General features: G+C 42.5%; 2 protein-coding genes across 2 annotated transcripts in view; one reads left to right on the top strand and one right to left on the bottom strand.

Moving 5' to 3' along the window:
• zgc:195282 (uncharacterized protein LOC100192223 homolog) overlaps positions 1 to 5,263 on the bottom strand; it is a 6,517-nt gene extending 1,254 nt beyond the window's left edge. Inside the window, exons 1-3 of the mRNA XM_060864606.1 lie at positions 5,051 to 5,263; positions 1,507 to 1,601; positions 410 to 464 (exon numbers count right to left, since the gene is read on the bottom strand). Of these exons, the coding sequence (XP_060720589.1) occupies positions 410 to 464; positions 1,507 to 1,601; positions 5,051 to 5,093 (193 nt within the window). The 5' untranslated portion in view covers positions 5,094 to 5,263. The remainder of the gene's footprint in view (positions 1 to 409; positions 465 to 1,506; positions 1,602 to 5,050) is intronic.
• An 8,629-nt stretch (positions 5,264 to 13,892) lies between these two features.
• rnf38 (ring finger protein 38) overlaps positions 13,893 to 17,500 on the top strand; it is a 29,793-nt gene continuing 26,185 nt past the window's right edge. Inside the window, exons 1-2 of the mRNA XM_060864605.1 lie at positions 13,893 to 14,053; positions 15,359 to 15,978. Coding sequence (XP_060720588.1) covers positions 15,477 to 15,978 — 502 coding nt within the window. The 5' untranslated portion in view covers positions 13,893 to 14,053; positions 15,359 to 15,476. The remainder of the gene's footprint in view (positions 14,054 to 15,358; positions 15,979 to 17,500) is intronic.

Raw genomic sequence — 17,500 nt, 5'->3', positions numbered from 1 at the left:
TGACTAATCCCCATCACATAGCATGGGAATCCCCATACAAAGGATTGATACCAGACTAATATCAGATAAATCTGTAACGAGTGGAAAAGATTCTTTTTTTTTATTGCTTTGTGTGTGTGTGTGTGTGTGTGTGTGTGTTCATAGCTAAGCATTGTCTAATCTTTTTAAAGCAAAGCAGATTTAAATACATGGGTGGAAAAAAAAATGCATGGGTGCTGATAGAGTTTCAGTATCGTAACCTGTAGTGGAAAAGAAAAGTGGTTTCTAGTATTATGCGATGTGCTGCAATGTCTGGTTTTGTGTGTGTGTGTGTGAGTGTGTGTGAGTGTGTGTGTGTGTGTGTGTGTGTGAGAGTGTATGTGAGTGTTGTGAGCAAGAGAGAGAGAGCGAGAGAGAGTGAGAGATTTACCTCTAGGCCCAAAATCTCTCAAGTAGCAGTTAGTGCAGTAGGGCTTCTCATCATGCTGGAAAACACACACACACACACACACACACACACACACACACACACACACACACACACACTTCAGTGAGGAAAAATCCTGTGATGCCTCTATTCCTTAGACAAGCACGCATAAATCAAATTAGATGAAGTGAATGGTTAAGGTAGCATTTGGATAGAAATTTGATTGAATCAAAAAATTATATATAAAATTAGTGATTGATTAGAATCTGATGTTTATATTAATGCTTCAGGGATATTTTCATTTCAAAAAGGAATAAAGCTTATTATATAAAGGTTATATATATGGGGGGACACGGTGGCTTAGTGGTTAGCACGTTCGCCTCACACCTCCAGGGTTGGGGGTTCGATTCCCGCCTCCACCTTGTGTGTGTGGAGTTTGCATGTTCTCCCCGTGCCTCGGGGGTTTCCTCCGGGTACTCCGGTTTCCTCCCCCGGTCCAAAGACATGCATGGTAGGTTGATTGGCATCTCTGGAAAATTGTCTGTAGTGTGTGATTGTGTGAGTGAATGAGAGTGTGTGTGTGTGCCCTGTGATGGGTTGGCACTCCGTCCAGGGTGTATCCTGCCTTGATGCCCGATGACGCCTGAGATAGGCACAGGCTCCCCGTGACCCGAGGTAGTTCGGATAAGCGGTAGAAAATGAGTGAGAGAGAGAGTGTATATATATATACAGGTTGTCTTCTAGTTTTTGTCTGGTTTAGGAGGAATGGCCTACAGGGTGTGGAGTGACACCAAGCTGCGCTAGCAAAGACCTCGAATTTCCAAAATGGCTGCTTCAAAAAACAAGGTTCCCATGTTCACGGTAAGGTTTTATTCTTGCTTATAGGTGACGGTGTATAAAACACAGGGGCCCGACATCTGTGTGACATCACTGAGTGGTGTGAAGAAAATGTTTATAGAAAAGATTCTGGGTTTCGTTGCTCTGAAGAACCATGTCAGGAGCCGGGAATGAGTCAGCGTTAAACACAGAACATTGGTGATATATGGGAATATGGGTTTGTGTGTGTGTGTGTGTGTGTGTGTGTGTGCGCACACATGTACCTCTGCATGTTGACCAGGTGTTAGCTGCCTTTTACACCTGTGGCACTTCAAACACAGCGGGTGATAATCCCGACCGAGCGACCTCTTCTTCTCACCTGAAGAAGTCACAGATCATGAAGAAGAAGAAGAAGAAGAACGGGGGCACAGAAGCCTTTATTATCGCCACATATACATTACAGCACAGTGGAATTCTTTTCTTCACATACCCCAACTGAGGAGGTTGGGGTCAGAGTGCAGGGGCAGCTATGATACAGCACCCCTGGAGCAGGGAGGGTTGAGGGCCTTGCTTTGCTGTGCTGGGCCTTGAACCCCGATCCTCAGATCAACAACCCAGAGCCTTCACCAGTTGAGCCACAACTGCTCTGAGTATCTGAGTATATAAAAGTAATGGTTCTTAAAAAGGTTTGCTGGGTTCCTGAATCAACAGCTGCTCCCAGACCAGTAACCAGTACCATGTGGGAGGAAATCATCCAAATGAAAGTCATGGGCAGACACTAGATCCTGTGATATTTTGCTGTAGATGCTAAATGCCTGGTCAGGGTTGAGGTGGATCTGGGGCTCTGGACACTCTTCTATTCCACAATCCCTCACCTAAAGCAATTCAGAGTAGAGACGTCAACCTACCGGCGTGGTTTGGGAGGAAACCTGGAGGAAACCCATGAGAATGTAACCTGAACTCCAGATTGAACCCCCTGACCATCACGTACATACGTTTTGGTGGTTAATGGCTTTCGGTGTCTACATAAAATCCCTGTTGTAAGTGTTTTACATCTATAGAACATTTAAGGAAAAATAAAGCAAGCTTAAATGTTCTACATGACACTAAATCAGAGGGACTTTGGTTGATTAATAGTTCTGGGTCTGTTCCTTAAATTGTTCAGCAAGGACCAGTTTTTTGGGTTCTTCATAGAAACCTTTACTTTCTTCACTTGTTGAATAATATTCATATATAATATCAGTGTTTATAATGATTTATAATCCCACTCTCTGTGTTTATAATGGTTTATAATCCCACCGTCAGTGTTTATAATGATTTATAATCCCACTCTTTGTTTATAATGATTTATAATCCCACTCTCAGTGTTTATAATGATTTATAATCCTACTGTCAGTGTTTATAATGATTTATAATCCCACTCTCAGTGTTTATAATGATTTATGCTCCCACCGTCAGTGTTTATAATGATTTATAATCCCACTCTTTGTTTATAATGATTTATAATCCCACTATCAGTGTTTATAATGATTTATAATCCCACTGTCAGTATTTATAATGATTTATAATCTCCCCCTCAGTGTTTATAATGATTTTTAATCCCACTCTGTGTTTATAATGATTTATAATCTCCCTCTCAGTGTTTATAATGATTTATAATCCCACTCTTTGTTTATAATGATTTATAATCTCCCTCTCAGTGTTTATAATAATTTTTAATCCCACTCTGTGTTTATAATGATTTATAATCTCCCTCTCAGTGTTTATAATGATTTATAATCCCACTCTTTGTTTATAATGATTTATAATCCCACTATCAGTGTTTATATTGATTTATAATCCCACTCTCAGTGTTTATATTGATTTATAATCCTACTGTCAGTGTTTATAATGATTTATAATCCCACTCTCAGTGTTTATAATGATTTATAATCCCACTATCAGTGTTTATAATGATTTATAATCCCACTGTCAGTATTTATAATGATTTATAATCTCCCCCTCAGTGTTTATAATGATTTTTAATCCCACTCTGTGTTTATAATGATTTATAATCTCCCTCTCAGTGTTTATAATAATTTTTAATCCCACTCTGTGTTTATAATGATTTATAATCTCCCTCTCAGTGTTTATAATGATTTATAATCCCACTCTTTGTTTATAATGATTTATAATCCCACTATCAGTGTTTATATTGATTTATAATCCCACTGTCAGTGTTTATAATGATTTATGCTCCCACCGTCAGTGTTTGTAATGATTAAAAAACATTCTACAGTCACAGTTGTATGTGTTGCATAAGTGTAGAACAGAAGGATTCTGGATGGTTAATGGTCTCTAGGTGTCTACTTAAGGTTTATTCCTAAAGGGAATCCCTCTGATGTAGGGTCTTATGTAGAACCTTTAAGGTTTCCTGTAAGGTTCCAGGTAGGTCTGTAGGACAGAGTCTCTCTCTGGTTAGTTCATGTAAATGCGAAAGCCTCCGTTGTAGGGCGTCCTCCCGTGTAGGCAAACTAAAAAGTGCTTGTTAAAACGTTTTTGCATATTTTTCTAAGCGTGTGAGCTCTCAGTTTTGGATCTGTCTAACGTTCCCAATTTACGTCCATCTTGGATGGGGTTCACGTCCACATTTGGCCTTCATCTTGGCCCCCTTTCTGTTCTCACGCAGAATCAACATGTCCTGTGTTGCCTGCTGTTTTCACTCTCTAACACAGCTTACAGGAACAGGCCAGAAACCGTTGTCCCAGTCATCCCTGGCTCTTAGTCTCTTGCGGGTTTCCAGAACCTTCTAGCAGAGCTTGCCTTTGGGAGCAGCCTTTCTTTAAGCAGCCATGGCTTTTAGCTTTGTAGCTGCCAGGTTAAACAATCCTTTTCTCTCGCTCATTCTTTCTGTCTCTCTTTTGCTGTCTCAAGCCAAATCCACTTCCTGCCACAAACCCGAAACTCCAGCTTACTTCCTGTACTGGCTGACTCATGGAGAGTTAGTTAAGAACTGTTATGTACTCTCTCTCTCTCTCTCTCTCTCTCTCTCTCTCTCTCTCTCTCTTCTCTTCTCTTTCTCTCTCTTTCTTCTCTCTCTCTCTTTCTCTCTCTCTTTCTCTTCTCTCTCTCTGTCTCTTTCGCTCTTTCTCTCTCTCTCTCTCCATCTCTCTCCCTCTCTCTCTCCCTCTCTCTCTCTCTCTCTCTCCCCATCTCTCCCTCTCTCTCTCTCTCTCTCTCTCTCTCTCCCTCTCTTTCTCTCTCCCTCTCTCTCATACACATACACACACGTAGCCTACATGCAATAATAAGCCAACGTTTATAAAAAGATTTTTGTCCAGTCTTTGAAAGTCAGTCAGTTAGAATCCACAATGTGGAAAGTTTTCGATTTTCACCATGAAGTCATTTCAGCCGTCAGTCACATTCGGCCACCCAAACGAGTTTATATTTAAAGCCTGACTTCAAAGAAGGAAGTGCTTTGGTGCAGGAGATCCATCACATGCTGAAAATCAAGGCTAAACAAGAGCTAGCGCAAGGCCAAGCACCCTGCTCAAGCCTCGGATTAGTGAATGTATACGCAGTGACTAGCTGTGATTCTGGGAGTCCTGTATTGTAGCAGATTATCATTTCCTGTTCCTCTTTTGTGACTCGCAACCTCGAAGAAAGGTTTGAGAAAAGGTTGGAAACAATTCGCTTTTAAACGTTTTAGTGCAGAAATGATTACACGGCAAACAAATAGACCTTCCCCTCCTCCGCCTTCCCCCAGCCGAATTAAAGAGGAATAGAAAAACAGATTTTTTCCCCCAAAACAGGAAGTAAGTGAAACGGACAAAAAACAACCGGACTCACCGAAGTAGACGGGCTTCCCGCAGATGGGGCAGTAGCTCACCATGGCTCAATGGAGATGGACAGACTCGGGACGTGAGGAAACGAGACCCAGGAAATGTGCTAACGCTCAGAAACGTATGAAAGGATGTGGCAAGAAGTGCTGGTGTACAGGAAGCGATTTGAGCACAAAAAAAACCTGACATTTAAACAAAAACAATATCGAGCGATGCAAACGCGGGGCGTGATGAGAAATGAGGGCGACGCGATGAATCGGAAGTCGGGTTTCTTTCGACAAACGTCGCACGCACGTGCGGTCAGAAATCAGATGCGATATTGAGAAAGGTGTGAAGTGTGAATTCTCGATTCTGATTGGTCAGGAAAACGGTTTATACTGTATGAACACGCACATTCTAATACAATATCGTTTCTGTGGTAACGACTTAAAGTGGGGACCAGTTTTAAAAAAAATAACTTTATGTGTATTTGTTGTAATGAAGTGAGGCAACGTTTTAAGGTAAGGTAAACTTTTATTGTGTAAAATTTTTCTATAAATAAATTTTTTTATTTTTCTGTAAAGCGGTGTTGAGTTCGACTCGTTTGACTGTTCCACGGTAACGACACGGCTACTCCAACATTATCTGAGAGACAGTGAGAGAGAGGAAAGATGACGAATAGCCGATGAATAAATGACGGAGAGAAAGGAACCGAGATGACATCGGGTCATGTTTCATCGATCCCTCCGTCTATTCTTTCCATCCTTTCTCTTGTCCGCTCATCCTTCCTCGCTCATCCTCGCTCCCACAGATTACACAAATCCAGTGTGGGAAAGTCAGACAGGAAACAGAAAACTACTAGTACACACACACACACACACACACACACACACACACACACATGAATGACATCACCAGACACCAAAGTCTTTAGATCGAGTGTGTTTGTGAAGCTTCTTCTTTAAAACTGTGTGTGTGTGTGTGTATGTGTGTGTTGGTTTGGGGGTGCGGGGGTGCAGTTAAGGGCCTGTCTCTGGGGCTTGACCCCCGTCCACTGCCCCAGGTTACCAAACGCAGCTTTAAAGACTAAAATTGACACTTAGGACTGTTTAACATTTACCCTGATGCTCATTTAATACAGTAGATGAAAGTTTGTGTTCAGCTACACAGAATTGCACCCTCTAGTGACAACATTATGATCTGCAGCTCTTAGTCTTGAAATAATAAATCTGATTAAAGGATGTTTTAGTGTTTGTGTTTCTATTGCGTCTGAATGATGTTTATGTCTAGGCTGAGTGTGTGTGTGTGTGTGTGTGTGTGTGTGTGTGTTAGCTATGTTATGCAACATGTATCAGGTTGGTGGCAGTAACACCTTTAGTGAGTATATTATATATCTATATTAGATCTGTGTGTGTGTGTGTGTGTGTGTGTGTGTGTGTGTGTGTGTGTTAGCTATGTTATGCAACATGTATCAGGTTGGTGGCAGTAACACCTTTAGTGAGTATATTATATATCTATATTAGATCTGTGTGTGTGTGTGTGTGTGTGTGTGTGTGTGTGTGTGTGTGTGTTAGCTATGTTACGCAACATGTATCAGGTTGGTGGCAGTAACACCTTTAGTGAGTATATTATATATCTATATTAGATCTGTGTGTGTGTGTGTGTGTGTGTGTGTGTGTGTGTGTGTGTGTGTGTGTTAGCTATGTTACGCAACATGTATCAGGTTGGTGGCAGTAACACCTTTAGTGAGTATTTTATATATCTATATTAGATCTGTGGAGAGGGAGTGTGTGTATGTGTGTATGTGTGTATGTGTGTGTGTGTGTGTGTGTGTGTTGCAGTGTTTGTGAAGCTGAGAATGCTTTGGCACGACACCAGCGTGAAACTCGAGTCGTACCGCCAGCAGGCGCAAACTGTAGCTGTGTCTCAAATCTCACACTCTGATCCAATTTTTGCATTATGTCGTCAAACATCAGTAGCATAAAACGCGTTGATTCTTAAGCTCCTCCCCCCACGACTTCCTGTTTCAGAATGAAAAAAGCGTCGACCAGCTAACTTCAGATGTTGCTACGGGGACCGGACTGGATTCTGAAGTCTTCTAAATTTATAAATATTAAAGCGTTTTCGTTAAGCTGCTCCGGAAGCCTTGCTACTGTCCTTTCCGAAAAAGAAATAAAAAGAAAAAAAAAACACTTATTGCCCCTTTAATGCATGAAAGTGTGCGTTTATTAGATTTTCTAACCTCTGGTAGTGATTATGAAGCAGTGATGTGGAGTGTGGCCTTAATCGAAAGCAGGCCTGTGTACAGTGCGGAGGTGAGAGAGAGAGAGAGAGAGAGAGAGAGAGAGGAAGACTGTATATGTCTTTGCATTCTTGGCATATCACTTCAGCCTGTTTTTTCTGTTCTCTCTCTGCAGACTCGAGCCAAGGGTCTGGTGCCAAGTCGCTCAGATTTAGCTTGGCTGGAGTTCACACTGCGCTGGCTCGCTCTTCCCATTTATCGCTCTCCTTTTTCCCCCCCCTTTTCTCTCTCTGTCTTTTTTCCACCCCTTCTCCGTCTAGTCACACGGCGTCCGTATGATGCCATACACGTCGTTCCTAACAGTCGTGTGACGATACGTCTCTACGACAGTCTACGTCATATTATATTATTTGTTATTAAACTTCTCTCAGGGGGGCACAGTGGCTTAGTGGTTAGCACGTTCGCCTCACACTTCCAGGGTTGGGGGTTCGATTCCCGCCTCCACCTTGTGTGTGTGGAGTTTACATGTTCTCCCCGTGCCTCGGGGGTTTCCTCCAGGTACTCCGGTTTCCTCCCCCGGTCCATAGACATGCATGGTAGGTTGATTGGCATCTCTGGAAAATTGTCCGTAGTGTGTGACTGAGAGTGTGTGTGTGCCCTGCGATGGGTTGGCACTCCGTCCAGGGTGTATCCTGCCTTGATGCCCGATGACACCTGAGATAGGCACAGGCTCCCCGTGACCCGAGGTAGTTCGGATAAGCGGTAGAAGATGAATGAATTAACTTCTCTCGGCTTCATAACGTCACTCAGCGACGCCCACTTCACTTCTGTTCTTTTAGAAATCATCGACTCTCAAGCAAAACAAATCGTTTCAGCTGCTTTCTTGTGTTGCGTCACGTTACGTTGTTTCCGGCGTGAGCGCAAGTCCGTTCGGAGCCCCTTCGTCCTGATTGGTTGAATTTTAATACTCCACGTTTTATTTTACGAGTTACTGTTTCTCATCTTAACAGAAGCCCTGGGCGCCGTGGAAACGGGATATTTGGGTAAAGTGGCTAAAATGTGATGGAGAAAAAGAAAAAAATGATCGCAGACTGCACCTTTAACTGCATCCATGTTAAACGTGTACTATGCTGTATATCGATGGTGGGTTGTGTTAATTACGTGTATTTTTTGGTCTCATAGAAAATGCAATTTTGGGAAAATTCGAGCGGATAATTCTTTTTCTGTTCCTGCTAACGAATTACTAATGAAATATTCATAGAGTCATATTAAAACAATGAAGCTGCGAAGATTTATTAGTAATTGTAGTGCAGTATGTGTGTATGTGTGTGTGTGTATGTGTGTGTATGTGTGTGTATGTGTGTGTGTGTGTGTGTGTGTATGTGTGTGTGTGTGTGTGTATGTGTGTGTGTATGTGTGTGTATGTGTGTGTGTGTGTGTGTGTGTGTGTATGTGTGTGTATGTGTGTGTGTGTGTGTGTGTGTGTGTGTGTGTTAATATAGCACTGGATTATGTGTCAGATCTAACTCTATTTTTACTCTGTTACTTTTCAGATGAAGAGAATCAGCAATTTAATAATCAGCCTGTGCTTATTAATTATGTATCTCTCTCTCTCTCTCTCTCTCTCTCTCTCTCTTTCTTTGTTTCTTGTAGCTCTCTCCCAGCTGGTATGTATGTATGTGTGTGTGTGTGTGTGTGTGTGTGTGTGGCGGCCCCTCCCCCTGACGTTTGAACGGACCAATGAGGACACACATCAGCCAAGCCCCCTTTGCAAAGCCCCTACCCTTACACACTACCTACCCCCAACCTCCCTCTACATCCCTCTCTCTCTCTTCCTCCATTCCCCCATCCCCCTTTTTTCCTCTTTCCCTCTCCCACTCAGAGGTTCCCTTTCTGCTGTTCCTGCTCTTATCTCCTGCACACTGCCAACACACAACCAATCTTGCTTGCTCACCCATGACTACCAGCGTCCACTGCCATTCCCCGGGGCCTGGAGAAAGAGTGAGAGAGAGAGAGAGAGAGAGAGAGAGAGAGAGAGAGAGAAGACGAGGAGGGGGTTCGTTTGCACTGCATCAAAGTGTATAGATGACGAGGGTGTGGTGTAATAGACGTGTGTGTAGATAAATAAGCACGGCTGTTTATTTTATCTGAGAGTGAAATTGAGACAGAGAAAGAGATGTAGGATAATAAAGGAATCCCTTTTTTTTTTTCCATCTATATACCGAAGGTCTGTAATTATATGTACATGAGTTTCTACTTGTTTTATTCAGTTCAACACCTTTCTCTTAGGGTTTGATTGTAAAGTAAAACCATCATTTACAGCATTTAGCAGACGCCTTTGTCCAGAGAGACTTACATTTTATCTCATTTTTTATACAACTGAGCAATTGAGGGTTAAGGGCCTTGCTCTGGGGCCCAGCAGTGGCAGCAGGAATCGAACTCACAACCTTCAGTCGTGGCCTAATGGTTAGAGAGTTTGACTCCTAACCCTAAGGTTGTGGGTTCGAGTCTCGGGCCGGCAATACCACGACTGAGGTGCCCTTGAGCAAGGCACCGAACCCCACAACTGCTCCCCGGCCGCCGCAGCATAAATGTCTGCCCACTGGTCAGGGTGTGTGTGTGTTCACTGCTGTGTGTGTGTGTGTGCACTTTGGATGGGTTAAACTCAGAGAACAAATTCTGAGTATGGGTCACCGTACTTAGCCGTACGTCACGTCACTTCCGATTGGTAGCCCAACACCTTAACCAATAGGCTACACAACCATCACTACACACAACACACGTCAGAATGTATATCTGTGAGCTTACGGTGCTTACGTTTAAACTGTAAAATAAACTCCGCGGGTCTCCTCAGTACACAGCGAGTTCATATTAGGTCCATGATGTTATTTCTAGAGCTTAAATTATCGTGTTCTTGAGGTTTGGGTTTCGGTAAATTTGAAGTGACCAGAAAAACCAGATAATAACTAAATAAAACCTCAACAATAAGCAGGATTTTGATAATGACGGGTTGTTTCAATCCAACAAAACGAACCGAAACGACGAACTCCGTGAACGAGGATCCGGACTCGTCTCAGGACAACAGAGACGTGGCTGATGATGAGATTAGATGCTTAGGACGGACTCGGGTTGAGACGCACTAACCATCCGGTTCGTTTTGTCTTCTTTCCTTCGGTGTAATACGTCCTGGAAAATGTGCGTCTACTTTTACTTTCGTCTTCCAGAAGAGTTTTTGCGGGGAAACTAAAAAAAAACGTGTCTTTTCACTCACTCTAGCAGACATGACACACACACACACACACACACACACACAAAGTTTGGTGCATCGATATTTCACTGTTGTAGACTGGATATAAGAATCTACCCTCTGGGCTAGAAAGAAGTCAGTCAATTCTCACTGATGTGTATTTTTCTACAGTTTGTTACACTTTCAGAAAAACAACAACAACAACAACAACAAAACATCCAAAATAATCCACCTTGAGTCGTGCGGATGCTGAAACTAGACAGCAGCCTTTATATCTTCCATAGAGCTCGACACGTTTATTGCTAGCACATGGACCGTTTTTCTCGGCCACGCAGAACAGCAGAATGTCTACACAATCACGTGTGCGGGTTTTTTTTTCCCTTCGTATGGTTGGTGGGAGTGATCAAAAATAATGGCCCCCTCATGAACAGACCAATTATCGAATATCAGAGAAAGAGAGAGAGTGAGAGAGAGAGTGAGAGAGAGAGAGTGAGAGAGAGAGAGAGAGAGAGAGAGAAATATCTGTTTCTATTTACACACAGATTTCTTTAAATCTCTTAAATCCGACCTAAATGTGTGCCGTGTGTGTGTGTGATGTCCACAGGAGGCAGGGGAGAGAGAGAGCATGCCTCCTGCAGACCAATCACACACACACACACACACACACACACACATGTTTAAATGGCCAACCAGTCTCTCTCTCTCTCTCTCTCTCTCTCACTCACACACACGTTTAAATGGCCAACCAGTCTTTCTCTCTCTCACTCACACACACACTCACACACACATTTAAATGGCCAACCAGTCTCTCTCTCTCTCTCTCTCTCTCTCTCACACACACACACACATTTAAATGGCCAATAAGTCTCTCTCTCACACACACACAAACGCACACACATTTAAATGGCCAACCAGTCTTTCTCTCTCTCACTCACACACACACACACATTTAAATGGCCATCCAGTCTCTCTCACACACACACACACATTTAAATGGCCAACCAGTCTCTCTCTCACACACACACACACACACACACAAACACATGAATCTGGTATAAAAAAAACCCACAAAACATATATAATAAAGTTCTGATGCAGAAATCTGAGCACTATATTATCCAGGCTTAAAGAGAAAGGTAAATGTAAGTGAAGCTTGGTAACATTTGTAAATTATTCACACCTCCTGCTCTGTCAGCTTTGCACCCCCTCTCATGCTGGAACAGACCAAAGCAATCAAACCCCGAGCTCCAAAACAACCCAGAGAAGCTGGCCTGTTGTGTAGTTGTTGAGAAAAGAATTATCATTGTGTTTTGTGTACAACATATGGAAATGCTGGTCATACTGGACATTAAATGGACAGTAAACAAAACAAAACAAACTGCTGTTGTAACTGAACTGTCATTTTGTAGCATAAATAGTGTAAGTTGTGTGTTAAGGCTGAAATTTACAACAAGAATGAGAATAAGAAGTGCACTTTAAATACCCAGATGATGCACTTATTCAGCTAAACTGAGAGAATCTTGGACACTAAATGCAGTCAATGCTTGCAGCTTTGTTTACATAACAGAAGGGGGCGGGGCTTCCAGGCCCTGGAGCTGGAGGAGACAAAAATTCAAGATGGCCGACGACGTTCCAGTGAACGAGACCACCTTTGCACTTTATTGAGTCATTTTCTTGATCACTATTTTTCTTCGCTGGCTTAAAGAATTGTAGAAGCGGTACTTTCGCTGGGGTTTGTGTTTCGCTGTGTTACTGTCTTACATTTACAACAGTTTCTAGACTGTCACCACTTCAGCATCACTTTTTATTTCTCTGCAGTTGGAATCCAGAAGTTTCCACATCTTAAATTTATTTCTACTAAAATGTCCCAAGCACAGAAATGGAATCACCAACCTACACCCAGTGTGTGCTTTTTCTGAACATGACGACCACATACGATCATTCAGAGTAAAAACTGCACGTATTAAAAAAACAAAAAACAAAAAAAAACACACCTTTGACACTTTTTCATTGTAACTTTGAACAAATGTTTTAAACTCATGGTATCTTAAGTATGTAACTTAGTGAGCCAGTATTAATGTATTCAATGTTAGAGATTTAAGCACTTATGTACGTCACTCTGTATAAGGGCGTCTGCCAAATGCTGTAAATGTAAATTAACGAGTCTTCTCCTTGACGATGTGCTTCTCCCGTTCATCTTCAATCATCTTCAGTAAACCTACGCAGAGAAACACTAGAGAAACACTACACAGATCGAATCGTCGACTAATTGTGACTAATTGAGTAGTGACTAATGACAAATTAGGACCAGAATCACCAAATCCATCGGAGTGTCGTCCACTCGTTCTTTGAATAAAATCACAAATTTTTTTATTTATGTATGTTTATTATGTAAATGTTGCCTTTTTACTGTTGTTTACTGTTTACTGTGAAAAAAAGCCTTTTTACTGTTGTTCCTTGCCGCATTTACATTTGCAGCGTTTAGCGGACACCCTTATCCAGAGTGACTTACATTTTTATTTCAATTTATACAACTGATGGTTAAGGGCAGTGGCGGTTCTAGGATTTTTCTGTAACAGGGGCCATTAAGGGGCCACATGTTACATTCAGGGGCCAAGTACAGGGTACATTCAAGCACACAAAATGTATTCAGTACGGTGCAAATACATTTCGGCAGTCATTCCTTTTTCAAACGCTCGAGTGCCGGCAATTGTTTGGGGGTGGAATTGCATCTGTGATCGTTGTGAAAAATTCTCCGGTTGCTCTTCTCGTCGACGATTGATGGAACGGGGGCCAATCAGGGGCCAATCAGATTTCAGCAGGGGCCAGGGCCCCTGTGGCCCCGCCTCTAGAACCGCCCCTGGTTAAGTGGACCTGGGATTCGACCTCACAACCTTTCTGATCAGTAGTCACCTTAACCTCTAAGATACCACGTCCCATTTTACTTTATTTTATTTTTTGCCATATTCACCCCAAAGTGAAATCAGAGCTTCTGTTGACCTCTTTGCCCTGCCTGCTGGATGCCATGTTGGTAGAAACTCACCCTCCTGCATGTTTTTTTTTTAACGTTTTATAAACGTGTAAAATATGCATTACAGCGAAATGATCCAATCCGAATAAAGGATCCAAATATATCTAAGACGTGTGTGAACGGCGTCCATTTTATTTCACACGACCTCCCACTTGTTACGTCCACTCAAGCGCGTTCGGCATCTTCCGGCTACACTCGGCGTTTTCCGGCTTCGTTCGGCGTTCTCCGTCTTCATTCGCCTGCGACGACAACAACGTCCGCGTGCGATTCTCTCCATGTGCCATTAGACTGGTCTTCTCTCTGTTGGAAACGTGAAAATCCCCGTTGATGGTCTCTGTCACATTTTAATCAGCGCCGTCGGTCTGGATGAACACAGGAACAGAGCTCTTAGGGAAAAGAAATATATATATTTATTTATATATATATTTTACACACACACACACACACACATACATACATGAGACCGACGCTGGAGTTTGGGATTTATTCCGTTTCTCTTGTGTATAAATAGGTGAGGTGTTTATTTTATTATGCTTTTTTTCCCTCAAAGGGGGGATTTTGTCCTGTTTTTAGCTTCAGTAATGAAAGACCGATGAACTCCTGCTGATATATATATATATATACAGTGTGTGTGTATATATATATATATATAGTGTGTGTGTATGTGTGTGTATGTATATATATATATATATATATATATATATATATATATATATATATATATATATAATGTAGTATATTATATATTCTTTCTGTAGTTTATATGCTGTAGTTTTATTTCAGGCTGTTTGAGATAAAGATAGTGTTGAGAGCTGAAGCTAAAACCCCCTCCCTTTAAATAGCTCTCAGGGCTTTTTTATTTTAGACCCCATTTCTGATCATATAAACAGAACATTCTGTATGTTCTATTCGGGGGATTTGTTTTAAAAAGAACGTTTCTACTTGTTTGTTTTAAAACGGGACTATTTTAATGCGTTTCTGTGCTACTTTGATGTTGTTGTTGTTTTTTTTTTTATTCACGGTGTAAACGCATTAGCCTGAGAGCTAAGTGTTAGCCGCTGAGTTTAGGACACACATCACAACCGGGTGTGTGTTTTTTATATAGCGTTTTTATTTCACTAGTTCGCGTGGATTCTGAGGGAAAACCCACACGAAATTATTGCGTGTTATTTGCGTGTTATTTGCACGCTTTTTCTCTCTCTCTGTCTTGGTGACGTTGGTGCGCTCGCGCTGTGTTTATGCTAGCTAACCCAAACTAGCCTCGGGCAGCTAACTAAGCTAGCTAGCTAGCCTGAAAAGAAAAAAAATGTTGAACGGAAGTGGTTAAACTTACTATTCGTCGCGTTTATAGCTTATAAACAACAAGAGACACCTTTCCGGCTGCGTATTTATACGCGTGTGATGTGAAATGAAACAAAACAAGCTGATTAAACAGCACTGTTTATTGTGTATCTGTAGATTAGCTTGGATGCTAATCGGCTAGCTGGTGTATGTAGTGTGTGGGATTAACGAGCGAACACACACACACACACGCACCCGGGTTTATACACGTCTACATCACGTCTGATGTCCAAAACACAAACTCCGAGTCGTTCCTGTACGTAACGGTGTAAAGTGTGATGAGTTTTAGGCTCGTTCGCGTTTTTAAGACGCATCAAAACAAAACAAAAAAGGGGACCAGATGAAAGTGAACGCCGGTCATTACACGTTATTTACTTTATTATTATTAAACTAACACATGTTTCATTTTGCTGGGTTTAAAAAAGTTTCGTCTGACTTTTTGTTTGTTTGTTTTTTGTTTGTTTGTCTTCGACAGATTTTTATTTACTGCTTTGGTGAATGAGGAAGTAAGACAGACAGAAAGGGGGAAACAGGACAGACAGAGAGAGAGAGAGAGAGAGAGAGAGAGAGATTGACACCCCCGTGTAAAGGAAATGCCCATCGCGGCTACTGGTGCGCCGCCAGCGACTCCCGAGCCTCACGTGCGTCCCCGCGTCCCAGCCGGTGTCGAGCGCGTGCCCAAGCGCACTCCGGAAAGCGCACCGGAAGCGGCACTAGTCGCGGACAGATTTCACGGCGTTTCCGCTTCCTCAGCGGCTAATTCTCACCTTTCTCACCCGTCATATCCTTCACCCCCGACGCTCTCAGCACAGCCAATGGCCACCGAGCCGCCCAGGACTCGGTCCCGCTCACGTTCCGGATTCTATCAGAGTGCTGGTGCGAACAGCGGCGCAGGGAGTTCAGGCACAACCCTCCATCATCTTCATCCTCATCATCTTCATCACCAGCAGCAGCAACAGCACCAGCTCACCGGCGCATGCGCGGTGCTCGGAGCTCACGGACACCCGGACAACCTGCGGCCGCCCGCCGGCGTGCTTTCACCGGGCGGACACCGGCATCCAGGTCCTGGGGCGCACAGGAGCCCAGGAGGAGCAGGTAGAGCTTGTGTTGATTTATTTATCAACCTTCATCACAAATAATAAGTGTTAATATCAGTAGGCATGAAGCTGTAACAGAGTGGCGTAGTGATCAGATTATTCTGTTTACACTATGGCAACTTTTTATCCATAATTTAGGTTGGATCCTGTTAGCACAATAATTTACACACATTCATATATATATATAACATGAATATTTGAGAATTAGAGTCTGAATGACAGCCATTTTGTTTAGAGCCCCTGAAATAATTTCCTGGTACTGGATCAGGGCCAGTTTGACGTCAGCTAAGAGATTATTAAGATGTTTTCAGTGTGAGCTGATCGGACGATGTATCTGGCGATGTTCTGGTCGGTATCGGGTCTGTTACTGGCGTTCGTGCGACACGAAAACTAAGGCCTGAGACTTCTGTAGTAGTCACGGATCTGGAATCCGGTTTGACCACTCAGACCACACAGTCTGCCTGAAATGTACATCATGACCGAACAGCCCTTTTATTATTCCTCTTTTTTTTTTTCTTTTAAGCCCATACCATTTTTCTGCTGCCTGGAGCTTTTCTGTTCAACAGCCACATCTCCACAGTGGCACTCTGTATTGTGTATGAAAACATAAGGTTTTTTTTTCTTTCTCTCTCTCTCTCTCTCTCTCTCTCTCTCTCTCTCTCTCTCAAGAAATGAGACATGAAACTTTCGGTTAGAAAAAAATATATAAAAAAGCAGAGTTCAGTTAGACAAGTTGGTCAATGTGACGTCTGACCTTATGACCAATCGGAACGGAGTATTCGGTTGGCCAATCGGTGTTATTTGAAATAATGTAAAGGGTTATCGTTTACTTGACTCCAATGTAGATTCGACTCAATGTTCAAGAGAAATCACGCCCCTCTCGCTTCAGACGCTTAATTGTATTTCCCGCTGGACAGATATATCCGGGCGGATTTGCCCCCTCGCCGGGAAAGTCAGAGACGATTGCGCTGTGACTTTGGCTGTAAGTTAATAATTGGCCTGATGGCTGGATTCGATTATGCTACTTCCTTGAATCTCGTGGCGTGGCTTTGAAGGAAAAAAAATAATTTTTTTAGATTTTCAAGTGGACTTTGGATAGAAGTAACTTTTTGTTTTTACATGTTTACATGTTTTTGGTTGCCTGGAAACTAACTGCCCTAATAATACTTAAATTATATATTAATCTACATATAGATTTATGTAATTATACATACATCTACGTATGGATAGTTAGTAATTATTACACAAGCTAGTCACCCGTTTGAGCAAATTAGTAAAAGAAAAAGTGCTCTACCTCCTGGAGCATCAAGTTGAACAAAGGTGTTGTACGAACACTGACGCTGTGAGGATCGTGGCCACCGAAGTGTCCGCACCTCAGAGCGATCGAGGAAATGGATAGCCAGGAAAAAAATCTCATGTAGTCAGTGTATATGTAAAATTTGACGTGGTCACGTGTTACAGTCTCCGTGATTGTAGTGGTTTGGTGCGTGTGAGAGCGACAGACAGACAGACAGACAGAC

Source organism: Tachysurus vachellii, chromosome 2 (assembly GCF_030014155.1).
Source record: "Tachysurus vachellii isolate PV-2020 chromosome 2, HZAU_Pvac_v1, whole genome shotgun sequence".
Taxonomy (NCBI): Eukaryota; Metazoa; Chordata; class Actinopteri; order Siluriformes; family Bagridae; genus Tachysurus; species Tachysurus vachellii.
The sequence above is the reverse complement of the archived record's forward strand: the minus strand, read 5'-3'. Positions and strand labels throughout refer to the sequence as shown.